Source organism: Netta rufina (assembly GCF_964035555.1).
Source record: "Netta rufina genome assembly, chromosome: 24".
Classification (NCBI taxonomy): Eukaryota; Metazoa; Chordata; class Aves; order Anseriformes; family Anatidae; genus Netta; species Netta rufina.
Window position 1 is genome coordinate 2816719 of NC_140148.1, and position 9761 is coordinate 2826479.

The window sequence follows — 9761 nt, forward strand, 5'->3', positions numbered from 1 at the left end:
AAGAATATAAATAGCTTGCTCTGCATGCCTAGAACACTAGTCACTCGATGTCTTTAAAGTATCATGTTGACTTAACTTAAATATGAGCAGTTTCTGAAGCATGGATTAAATCCAGAATGTAGGGAATGCTTTCCCAAGCTGCACAGTAAAAAACTGCCCTTCATGGCAGATTTTCTTGAGTTCTTTATTTATTATAAAAAAAAAAAAAGACTTTGCCAAAGAATTGTGCACACATGACTTTTTCTAGACTGTTTTGTGCCCCCTTTTTGCTTTCAAAGAGGGAAAGTTCCCATCTTGTAAAATGTTTTTGTTGATCCTGTAGCAAAGGTACATGCACAGTATCGACTTGGAATCCTGTCTCCTTTTTTGTAGAAATCCGTGCAGTTTACCAGTGAATTCATATGAATACCATATTGTTGCTGAACAGTCTTTTCCTGGCAAAGTCCATGGCTGAATTTACAGTGTCTTGCTTTCATACGATAGGGCATGAAAGCAATAACATTAAAGCAGTGAGCTATTACTCTGCAAAACCTACTAAGACAAGAGAATTCATTTTTAATTTGTAAAACTGACATGCTAAACCAGGAGAAGACAGTATCAGTGTCTAACTTCAGACACGCTGTCCTTGGTAATAGCACCAGGTAGTGTGCTCATTTTCCCCAGCCAGCCACTCTCTCATGCTTCCAAGTCTTGCAGCTTTGGTAATTTTCTGTGTTTGCTTTGCAGTTCGACTTTGCCGACACAGTGGTGTACCAGGCAATCCACACCATTGAGTATTGCTTGGGGTGCATCTCAAACACCGCGTCCTACTTGAGACTCTGGGCTCTCAGCTTAGCCCACGCACGTGAGTACTCTTTTTCTGGAGCAGAAGGTTGGATCAGTGTCACAATCAACCTGGACCAAAGACAGGAATGCAAGCAGCTTCCCCAGAGCTCTCTCCAGCAGTGTCAAGCACTGCTGCTTTAGGACAGAGCTCTGTGTGTGTGTTAGATGGTGATGATCAAGTCTAAACACCAACATCTGCTTGCATAGTGCTCTGCTAGAAGTTGTCAGGGATGGATGGAAATTAAAACCCTGAATAAAGCAAAAATCAGCTGTGCAGGTAGTCTGCCCTGCACTGCTTGCAACAGCTGGGGGCAACATCCTGGTTTACTTGCCTGCAAAAACCGTTGTTCCTCTGAATTTTCCCACCTTGTCATGATGGGAATTCACTTGACTTCATTTTTTTGCTATGTAAATAAACCGTGACCTTGTTGAATGCTCTGAAAGTCCTCTCCTCTCCCTTCTCCTGGCAGAGCTCTCGGAGGTGCTCTGGACCATGGTGATCCACGTTGGCCTCAGTGTGAGGAGTCTGGGTGGAAGCTTTGGCCTCTTCTTCATATTTGCTGCTTTTGCTACCTTGACGGTAGCAATTCTCCTGGTCATGGAGGGCCTGTCTGCTTTTCTCCATGCTCTTCGCTTGCACTGGTGAGTTACAGGAATGCTCAGAAACCGCAGAGCTCTTTGTGGTAAGGAACTTGATGTCACCTGGACTACCTGGAAAAATACCATCTTCCAGCAGATTGAGTTGGCTGTTACACAGTAAAACTAAAGCTATAAAATGAGGGTAATAGTGGATAAGACTGAGTTGAGATCAGTAATGTTCAGAAGTGCTAGAGTACCCTGGATCTTATCTAAACATCTAATCGCCCTATAGCAGATGTGCTCTGGCAGCAGAAAGCCTTTAATAGGACCAGGGATTTTCACTCTCGTTTCTAGTAGTACACTTCTTTCCTGATTGTATGCATAAACTTAGAAATTATGGGGAATAACTGATCTGCAATTAAAAATAAATCAGAGTGAAGCTTTGTGAGCAATGGGATTGGAAGGTTGTGCTCGATGGATGAGTGTGCTTTTGGCTTTCAGTCGGATTTTTTGTTCTGTCCTTTGCTCTGTCGCTTGGTCCCAGTGTTTGTTTTCCTTGATGTGCTGCGATAGCTGCTGATTGCAGTTCCCTTCACATCTGGTCTGCTCTTTGAGGAAAGCTTTGTGCCATTGGACTGTTTGAATAGGATGTGTGAAGTGACAGGCAGTAAAATAACAAATCAGTGCATCTGGGCTGCAGATATTTACAGGGATGCTACCCTGTAAATATCACGACTAATAGATTTTTTTTAATGTGGTAATCTGTTCGAAATAGACCTTTCTTTAGCGTATTTTGCTGACTTACAGGGAAGCAAAATCTAGGACTACAAGCTCAAAGATCAGCTCAAATTGAGCTCTAAGTTGTCTTTAAAATCTCTCGGCCGTGAACTGTTGTGTGCACGTGGTATTGTAGCTGTAGCTCAGCGTGGTGCATGTGACTTTGCTCATCTTCCTGAGACCTTACATAGAACACAGGGCAGCTTTGTCTGTCTGCATTTTGGGGTGCCGTGGAGTATGAGGAATATTTCTTACTGCTGTTGTTTATTTACTAATGCTTCCTTAGTCTCTTTTGCGTGATTCTTAAGTTCCTCTTTATGCAGCCAGACAGCAAACAAGAAGGAATTAGTCAAGTGCTCATCACTTTCTCTGCACCCAAGTATGGAAAGTGTTCAAGAGCTTTCTCTAATCCGTGTTTAAGAGCACCTTTTGTTCCACTTCAGATTCCCTGTTTGGCATGCCAGTAGAATCAAAAGAGCAGCATGGGGATGGGTTGTGCTCTCTGCTGGGGTTCTCTTCAGGCTAAAGTGTAGACGAGTGAGTCTGTGGCTCTTCTCTGGAGAGTTCTGGTTGCTGCCACCTCTTATGGTCATTTCTCTCCTGGTAGTTTGAAAGTGAAGTCACATGAAGTTCACAAGGAGAATTCTGTTTTGCTTAGGTGGGAGAAAAAGGCTGTTTTGAGCACTTTTTAAAAATAGTCTCGTAAGTGGAAAAGGAAGCCAGTGCCTTTTAGAAACAAACAAGCAGAAGTCTCTTTGCACTCTTCCCCATCTCCTGGGGAATGAAAACTTTGTCCCCTTGTGTTCTCCGTTGACAAGTGTGCTTCAGTGCACACTGAAATGTTGCGGTGTGCCTGGGCTCTGTAGCCCGAGTGAGTTGGGATTCTCCCAGGAGTTCAGAGGTGTCTCCATCTTGTGCTGAGGGAGCCTCTCGTGGGGGGGCTGCTCCTGCAAATGGCTGCTGGATGGTGCTTCTGTTTTTCCTGGCATCCAGCCTAGAAATCATCATACCAGTCACTTGAGATCTTCTTGTTGACTGGCTGGTGTTTCCTCATCCTCACACTGCTGTCACTGTATGCACGGTTGCATCAGTGTGAAGAGGGAGCTCTGCACACCCTGCTCAACATTAGTGCTAACAGCACAGAGCAACCAGCACTCTGACTCTGCGTGGTGTTCCTCATCTTCAGTGGCTTGTGAGTTAGTGGATTTTCAAAATCTTGCTTGCCTGGACTGCAGTGCTTTGTGGCACGCTTCTGAATAACAGTACGTGAACGGCTCTGAATGCCTCTTCTTTTTCACTCTAGTTAAGCAAGCATGTTTTTCTGCAGATACTTATCATGTGATGATAATCACAGACCACACTTAGGGATACTGCTGACAGAGCACCTGAAACAAGGGTGAACTAGAGTTTACAGCTCAGCAGAGAGGTGGCTTTTCACATTACCAAGCTATTTCTCAAGTATGATTAAAATATGGTCTAGAAATGTTTAAAGGGAAGATGCGTGTCACTGAAATGGCAGGCAAAGAGAAAAATCCAGCTGAGCAATAGCAGTAGGCACGTGGATCACGGGTGTCACGCAGAGCAGTGCCAGGCACCTGCTGGAGAACTGCAGGACTGAGGTTCTAAATTGGGATATTTGCCCTGAACATATGTTTCAAACTTCTATGAGAATGTAAATAAAAGTTTTTACGAAAAATCTGCTCGAGCTTAGGGTCTAAAAAGCATCAATTTCACACTGCAGGTGACATGCTGGAATTATTTTGGGTTTGTTGGGTTTTCATTATCACAATGGAAAGGAAGGCACCTGCAGTTGTTCAAAACAACATGCTGTTCACATTCCTTTTTGCTTCTGAACGTGGAATCAGTACGTTTCCAGTGGTAGGTGTTTCCTTTTCAGAGAGCGGGGGGTGGAGGATCAAATGCAGCTGTCCTGGGAAGAGCAGATCATATTTTGTGGCTCTGGGAGAAGAGTCACCTATCTGGAATTCTGAAGGTGTGGGTGGCTCAGCCTTCCTGGAAAGGAGGAGTCATTCAGTGGGAAGAACAGATTCTTCCATGAGCTCTGCCCCTCAGTCCCAAATGAGGAGGATTTGCTGCGTGCTTTTTCAGAAAGCGAGCATTTTTTCTGCAGGCTGGGTTTTTCTGAAGCGTTTTGAGGCAGAGGAAAGCACTCACAGTGCTGCCAAGATCGCAGTCTCCTTTATCAGAGGTCTGCTGGAACTCGGTAGCTGTCTGAGCTACGCCCCATGCCGTGTGGTTAATTCCTTGCATTGTAACATCCCAGTTCTGAAACACAAAATGTGTTTGCTTTGCGGTGATGGAGCTTGACATCTCTGTTTACGTTATTGTACCTCACTTCTTTATAAGCTGGTCAGCAGTTCTAATGAAAGCAAACATAGACTTTGCCCAAAAAGAGACTATTGTATCTGGATGCAGAGCCAGCTCACAGCACCAGCAGTTGATGCAGAAATGTTGTTTTGGTGGAGCTGCCTGTTTAAAGCAAGGTTTTAGGCTTGGTTTAGAGCAGGAAGCTCTTTTCCTTAGAATATATCCCGAGAGCAGGCCATTGCTGAAAAGAATGGATAGCAGCAGGCATAATGCAGAGTAAATCAGGTTAATTCAGAGCAGCAAAGAGTGGAGGTTGTGCTGCTCTGCAGGAGGCAGGTAAGTGATAAAAGATGACTGTGATGTGGAGGCTCAGTTCCAGGGTTGGGAGTTTTTACCCTTGCCAATGCCACGGCCAAACCATTGTCCAGGCTTGGCTCTAATCACCCCAGTTCGTGTCTCAGCTCCCACACCTCAGCCCATGTCCATCAGCGTGGAGAGAGTGGTTCCCAGTCACATGTGAGTATGGGTTTGGCAAACACGGAGGACTGTCTGCTGGTACTAAGGGTTGGAGTCTGGTTTCTCCTTCCTGAGTGCCTGAGCAGCTTCTCTGGGAGGTGTGTGCACTTCGCCATGTACTTGAGACAGATATAAATGTGATTTTTCTTTGCCATGCGTTGCCTAAGCTGTTTGCCACAGGTTCATGGACATTCAGAGGATGAGCTGAGTCCCTTGGAGGCAGCGAAACAGATCCCAAGCATTCCTCCTGGTCGCACAACGTTAGGTGCAGCTGCAGGTGGGAAGCTCACACAAAGCCCGTGTTGTTCCAAAGGCTGTGGGGCTGCCCAGGGCCACCAAAATAGGTTTCAAACACAAGCGTGGTCAGCCTCAACCAACCGGGTGGAGTAAATAAAAAGCAGCAGTTCTGTGGTGCCTTGCAGATGGCTGTGCTCAGCTGTAAGCTGAGAAGAGAGGCAGGCCCTGCCCTGCCCTGGCATTGCTCCTGGCCTGCAGCCACCGAGGGGGAGTGCTGCTTTCGGAGAGGCGTGGGCGTGCTGGAGCTGCATCCCACTTGCAATCCAGCCAGCGGGCGTGGGAGTAGTAAAGCCCAGCTCCCCACCCACTCGCCAGAAATGTATTTCTTTTCCTTCATAAAGGTCATAAGCCAGGGTATGTCTGTAGTGTGACCATCGCAGCGCGGTACTGCTCTAAAAGGCCATCTGCCCCAAGCGTAGGATGGAATGATCCCGCAGCATGTGAAGCTGCTGTCCTTCTGGGGAAAGAGAGGCTGCAGCCACCTCTGCACAAACACCCTGCTGGCTTTGCACCCGCAAGGTGCACTGCAGGCTGCCCTCGGAGTCGCTGCCAGCTCAGGCATCGATGTGTTCCTTAAGGATATAAATACCAAGCAGGAATTTGCACTTGAGCTAACTGAAAGTTAGGTTTCCTGTTCAACAGATGTCTCTGCAGTTGCTTCCCGACGGAACGGGGAGCTGCCTGGTTTTCCAAACAGTTTGGTTATTCTGTGACCAGCAGGTTGGAAAATCCCTGCATCTTCAGCCCGACAAACACTTAACTATTACTACAAAAAGAAAAAAAAGCTGAAAAGAGGGTTTTCTTGAATGCAAACCACCAGAAAGCTTTTTCTGGTCTATTTATTTACTTTGCACTGCTGTCTAGTAAATTCTTCTGCAGAACTTGATCACTGAGAGACAGTACAAAGTGTAGCAGTAAAGCTAGCGTGCATGAGAGTGTGAGTGACCCTGGGAACAGCAATTTCTAATGTCTGAGAAGGACCTTGGGTTCTGGGCATTACTCTGTAGACAATTGCAGGAAAAACACACAGTTCAAGCTGTGGAATGTAGTTAAACTTTTTCACTGGTTTTCTAACCTTACAACAGCCTCTCCTTGAGCTTCGGGTATCCAGTTGTGGCCAGTTGTAACCGAGTCTGTCCAAAAGGAGCTTTTGGGTGTCAGGGCCAGCTGGAACAGTTAATCATCGGGGTTAAAATTTCATTTACAGTGGGTTCTGTGTGAGTCAGATACCCAACCGGCTGCCTCTTATTTCCCTTTGCTTACAGAACAGCCACTTAGTCACAGGATACTTATGGAGATTATCAGGGTTCCTGAAAAACTGGAGCGTGTTGGCAAGGAGCCCTTCCTCCCCCACGGAAAATCCTGTTCATCCTAGGGATTCCTCTGCAGGGAACTCTCTGCTTATCGGCATGAACAGGCAGCAGAACATATGAGCAAAAAGCTCTTTTTATGAGTTTCACTCCTGACTCCTGAGCTCTGCTGAGAAACCGCTTTTTGCCAGCTGCAGCACCATCAGCTTTGGACTTTGCCATGGTTCTCAAACTTGGAAAAAATAATTAGAGTGAGATTTTTCTGCATTTATTCTGAACTGTGCTAGAATAGCTGTACAATCTGCTGCCGCTTGATTCCTGCAGAGACTTAAGTTTTTTAGTGGGCCACGCAGTGGAAAGTGTTGCTCATGAGGCTCCTTGAAACACTGTGCTTGTTTTTATTGTGAATCATGGGATTATTTTTTTTCTCTCCCTATTTAGCTGTTGCTGACCATTGGACAGTTCTCGAGCATAATGCTTTTTTTAAACTGAGTTTATTAGGGGAAGCAGGCAAACAAGGCGAAGTTAATGTTCAGCTTCAGGCAGCAGGCACATCTCTAGCTCGGGAGAAGGAGTCATGTGGGCAAAAACCAAATATGCTTAAGTAAATAAACAGAAGCAACCGATGGAGGAAGTCAGAGCGCAGCACCATGCGACTGAGCTTTGTTGTGGTGAAAATGTGAACTTCAGTAACATGGTCTTATAGGTAACGTGATCTTATAGGAAATGCTGGGTGCTTTTAGGTGCTTCTAAGTGACACCACGGTTCAGGAGTTCTTATTTTTGTTGCCCTTATTGCCTGTGGTGCTGGGATCAGTATCTTGACAGTTTTCCTCTGCTCCAGAAATGTCAAACAAACTGGGTTTTGTGCCAGCAGCTGAGCTACATCATAATCCTACTTCTTCCTCTTTAAAGGCTTCTTTTTATGGTCCATAAACAGCTCCTTTTTAATGGAGTTCCTGCTAATCTCCAGCTCTCGTGAGAGACCTGCCTTTCTAATGAGTGCTCGCTCTGTTCTCTTGCAGGATTGAGTTCCAGAACAAGTTCTACACTGGCACTGGGTTCAAGTTCCTCCCCTTCTCGTTCGATACCATCCGCGAAGGGAAGTTTGACGATTAGAGATCCCTCTGCTCCAGCAGTGTTACCCACCTGTGATCTATGCCTAGTACTGTCCCGTGTGTCTGAGTTGCATGTACTCCTCCCCTAGTGAAAATAACTTATTGCAGCAGCCTCGAGTGTTATCGTGGAATTTCCAAGCCGAGAGCTTTGGCATTCTCGGGTACTGAGTGACACTGGATCAAAGAAACTGCTCCTTCCTTAAGTTTACTGCTGAAGATATGAAGTGCATGAAGTGTCGGTGTGGTGTGTAATAGTGTCCTTCTCGTGTTGTGAGCTTCCTGGCAGGCTTATCAGGGCAGCATGAGAAAAACGCAGCTACAGCTGAGTGGGCATAAAGGCACACGGGGAAGAAAAGGCAACTTCAGCTTGCGTAAAGCTTGCTGCTCAGGAAAAGAGATTTTTACAGGGAGCTTTGCATGTGGATCTGCGTGTCTCTGCCTCTGATTAAATTATGAGCAATGGGCAGTTCAGGGTGTGCTTCTCCTACCTCCAGTGCTTCCACATGTGCAATGTTTTTTTAATCTGGCAAAAACAACCTCTTACCCTTTGAGATTCAGCTCTTCTCTGACCTCTGGACAAGGCTTGAGGTGCTGGGATGAAGGGGCGCAGCTCAAGGGGCCTCAGCTAAGTGTGGGGTGGTTCTCTTTGTGCCCTAGAGATGGAGAAACACCTGGCCTTTGCCTGGCTTGTCCTTGGACAAAAAAAAAAGCCGGTTTCTCTCCTTCATGGAGAGAAGATGCTCCTTTAACCAAGCATCTGCACACTCAAATATCCCAGGCAAAGCCCTGTGCCTGGTTCTGCTGCTTATTTCTGGGGTCTGGTGAGCACAGGGACTTTGCTGCTAGCCTAGGCCTGTGTGCAGGTGCCTTGGGGCCAGCCTCAACAGCTCAGCCTAAAAACATGACTGGAAAGATGGACAGAGAGAGACTGGGTGTTTTTGGGACAGACGTGGGGTACATTGGGAAGTGCTCTGGTGTTCCTTACAGGTACCACGTGTCCCCAGTGCGCGGGGCTGCCTGTGCGCCTCGTGGACGTGGTCCAGCTGTAAGATACCTACACGTGCCACTTGGACTGGCGTGGCTGTCTCATTTAAAAACAAAGCCCCGAGGCTGCAAAGCCCTCAGAGGTGCTGGCCCATCCAGCTGACCCCTTGTGCATGACGGCAGCGGGAGCAGCTTTTGCAGGAGCAGAGGTCCCGGTGCCTACGCCGTTGTGGCAAGGGTACGCTCATGGTCTAAGAGGCCCATCAAGGGAGAAGAGAGGCTGAGTCTTCCCCAAAGGGTCTTCCCCCCAAAAAAAGTCTCCGTGGCAGTGGATTCTCTGCCGTATTTCCCCACTGCAGCCGTTGCTTTTTCTCCTGTGCAAGGTGAGCTCTGTTTTGCCCTCCTTACCGTGACGTAGCTGTAGGAGCAGTGAGCTGTGTGTGTGTCTGCGTCGTGTGTGAACTTGTTGTCGTTAATTGTCGCAGTGGATCTGGAGTATTTATGTATGGACAGCGTAGAACAATAACAAGAATCATCGTAACCTGGATCTGAAGCAGAAATGCCACGCAGCTGGGGGAAAAAGGGGAAAGGTGTGTGTGCACTTGGTGCAGATGGTGTCACGCGTGCGTGCGGAGCTGCACTTCGTCACCTTCTGGGCCACTGCTGTGTTTACAGGCAGACCTTGCTGTATGTTTACAAGGGTGTTTGCAGAAAGACAACATCAAAATGCAGCTGGAGCAGCGACCGCAGTCCTGCCCAGGTGGAACGTGTTGCTGATGGTCACTATAAATTAAACTAACTGCACTACCTCTGGTGTGGCCTCTCCTTCTTTCCTCCCCCTGATGCTGGGGAGGCTTCGGGGGAGAGCGGGGCCCTTAAAAACCTTCCTGCTCTGCGTTTTTCTGTCACCTTGGTGGCCGCTGAGAGGAGAGGGGATGAGAGAGCAGGCCTGTAAAATGAGAGCAGCGTGCCCGTGCCTCTGCTGGAATGTCTCCGTGCTTATAGCCCCAGTGCCCAGCCTGAACCCA

At 47.2% G+C, this 9761-nt stretch overlaps 1 protein-coding gene across 3 annotated transcripts in view; it reads left to right on the forward strand.

The window, feature by feature from the left end:
• The window catches only part of ATP6V0A1 (ATPase H+ transporting V0 subunit a1), a 30642-nt gene extending 21102 nt beyond the window's left edge, over positions 1–9540 (forward strand). For all 3 annotated transcript variants that reach the window (XM_084301179.1, XM_084301177.1, XM_084301178.1), the window contains 3 exons: positions 727–844; positions 1296–1467; positions 7657–9540. In XM_084301179.1, the coding sequence (XP_084157305.1) occupies positions 727–844; positions 1296–1467; positions 7657–7750 (384 nt within the window). In that variant the 3' untranslated portion in view covers positions 7751–9540. The remainder of the gene's footprint in view (positions 1–726; positions 845–1295; positions 1468–7656) is intronic.
• Positions 9541–9761: the final 221 nt, after the last annotated feature.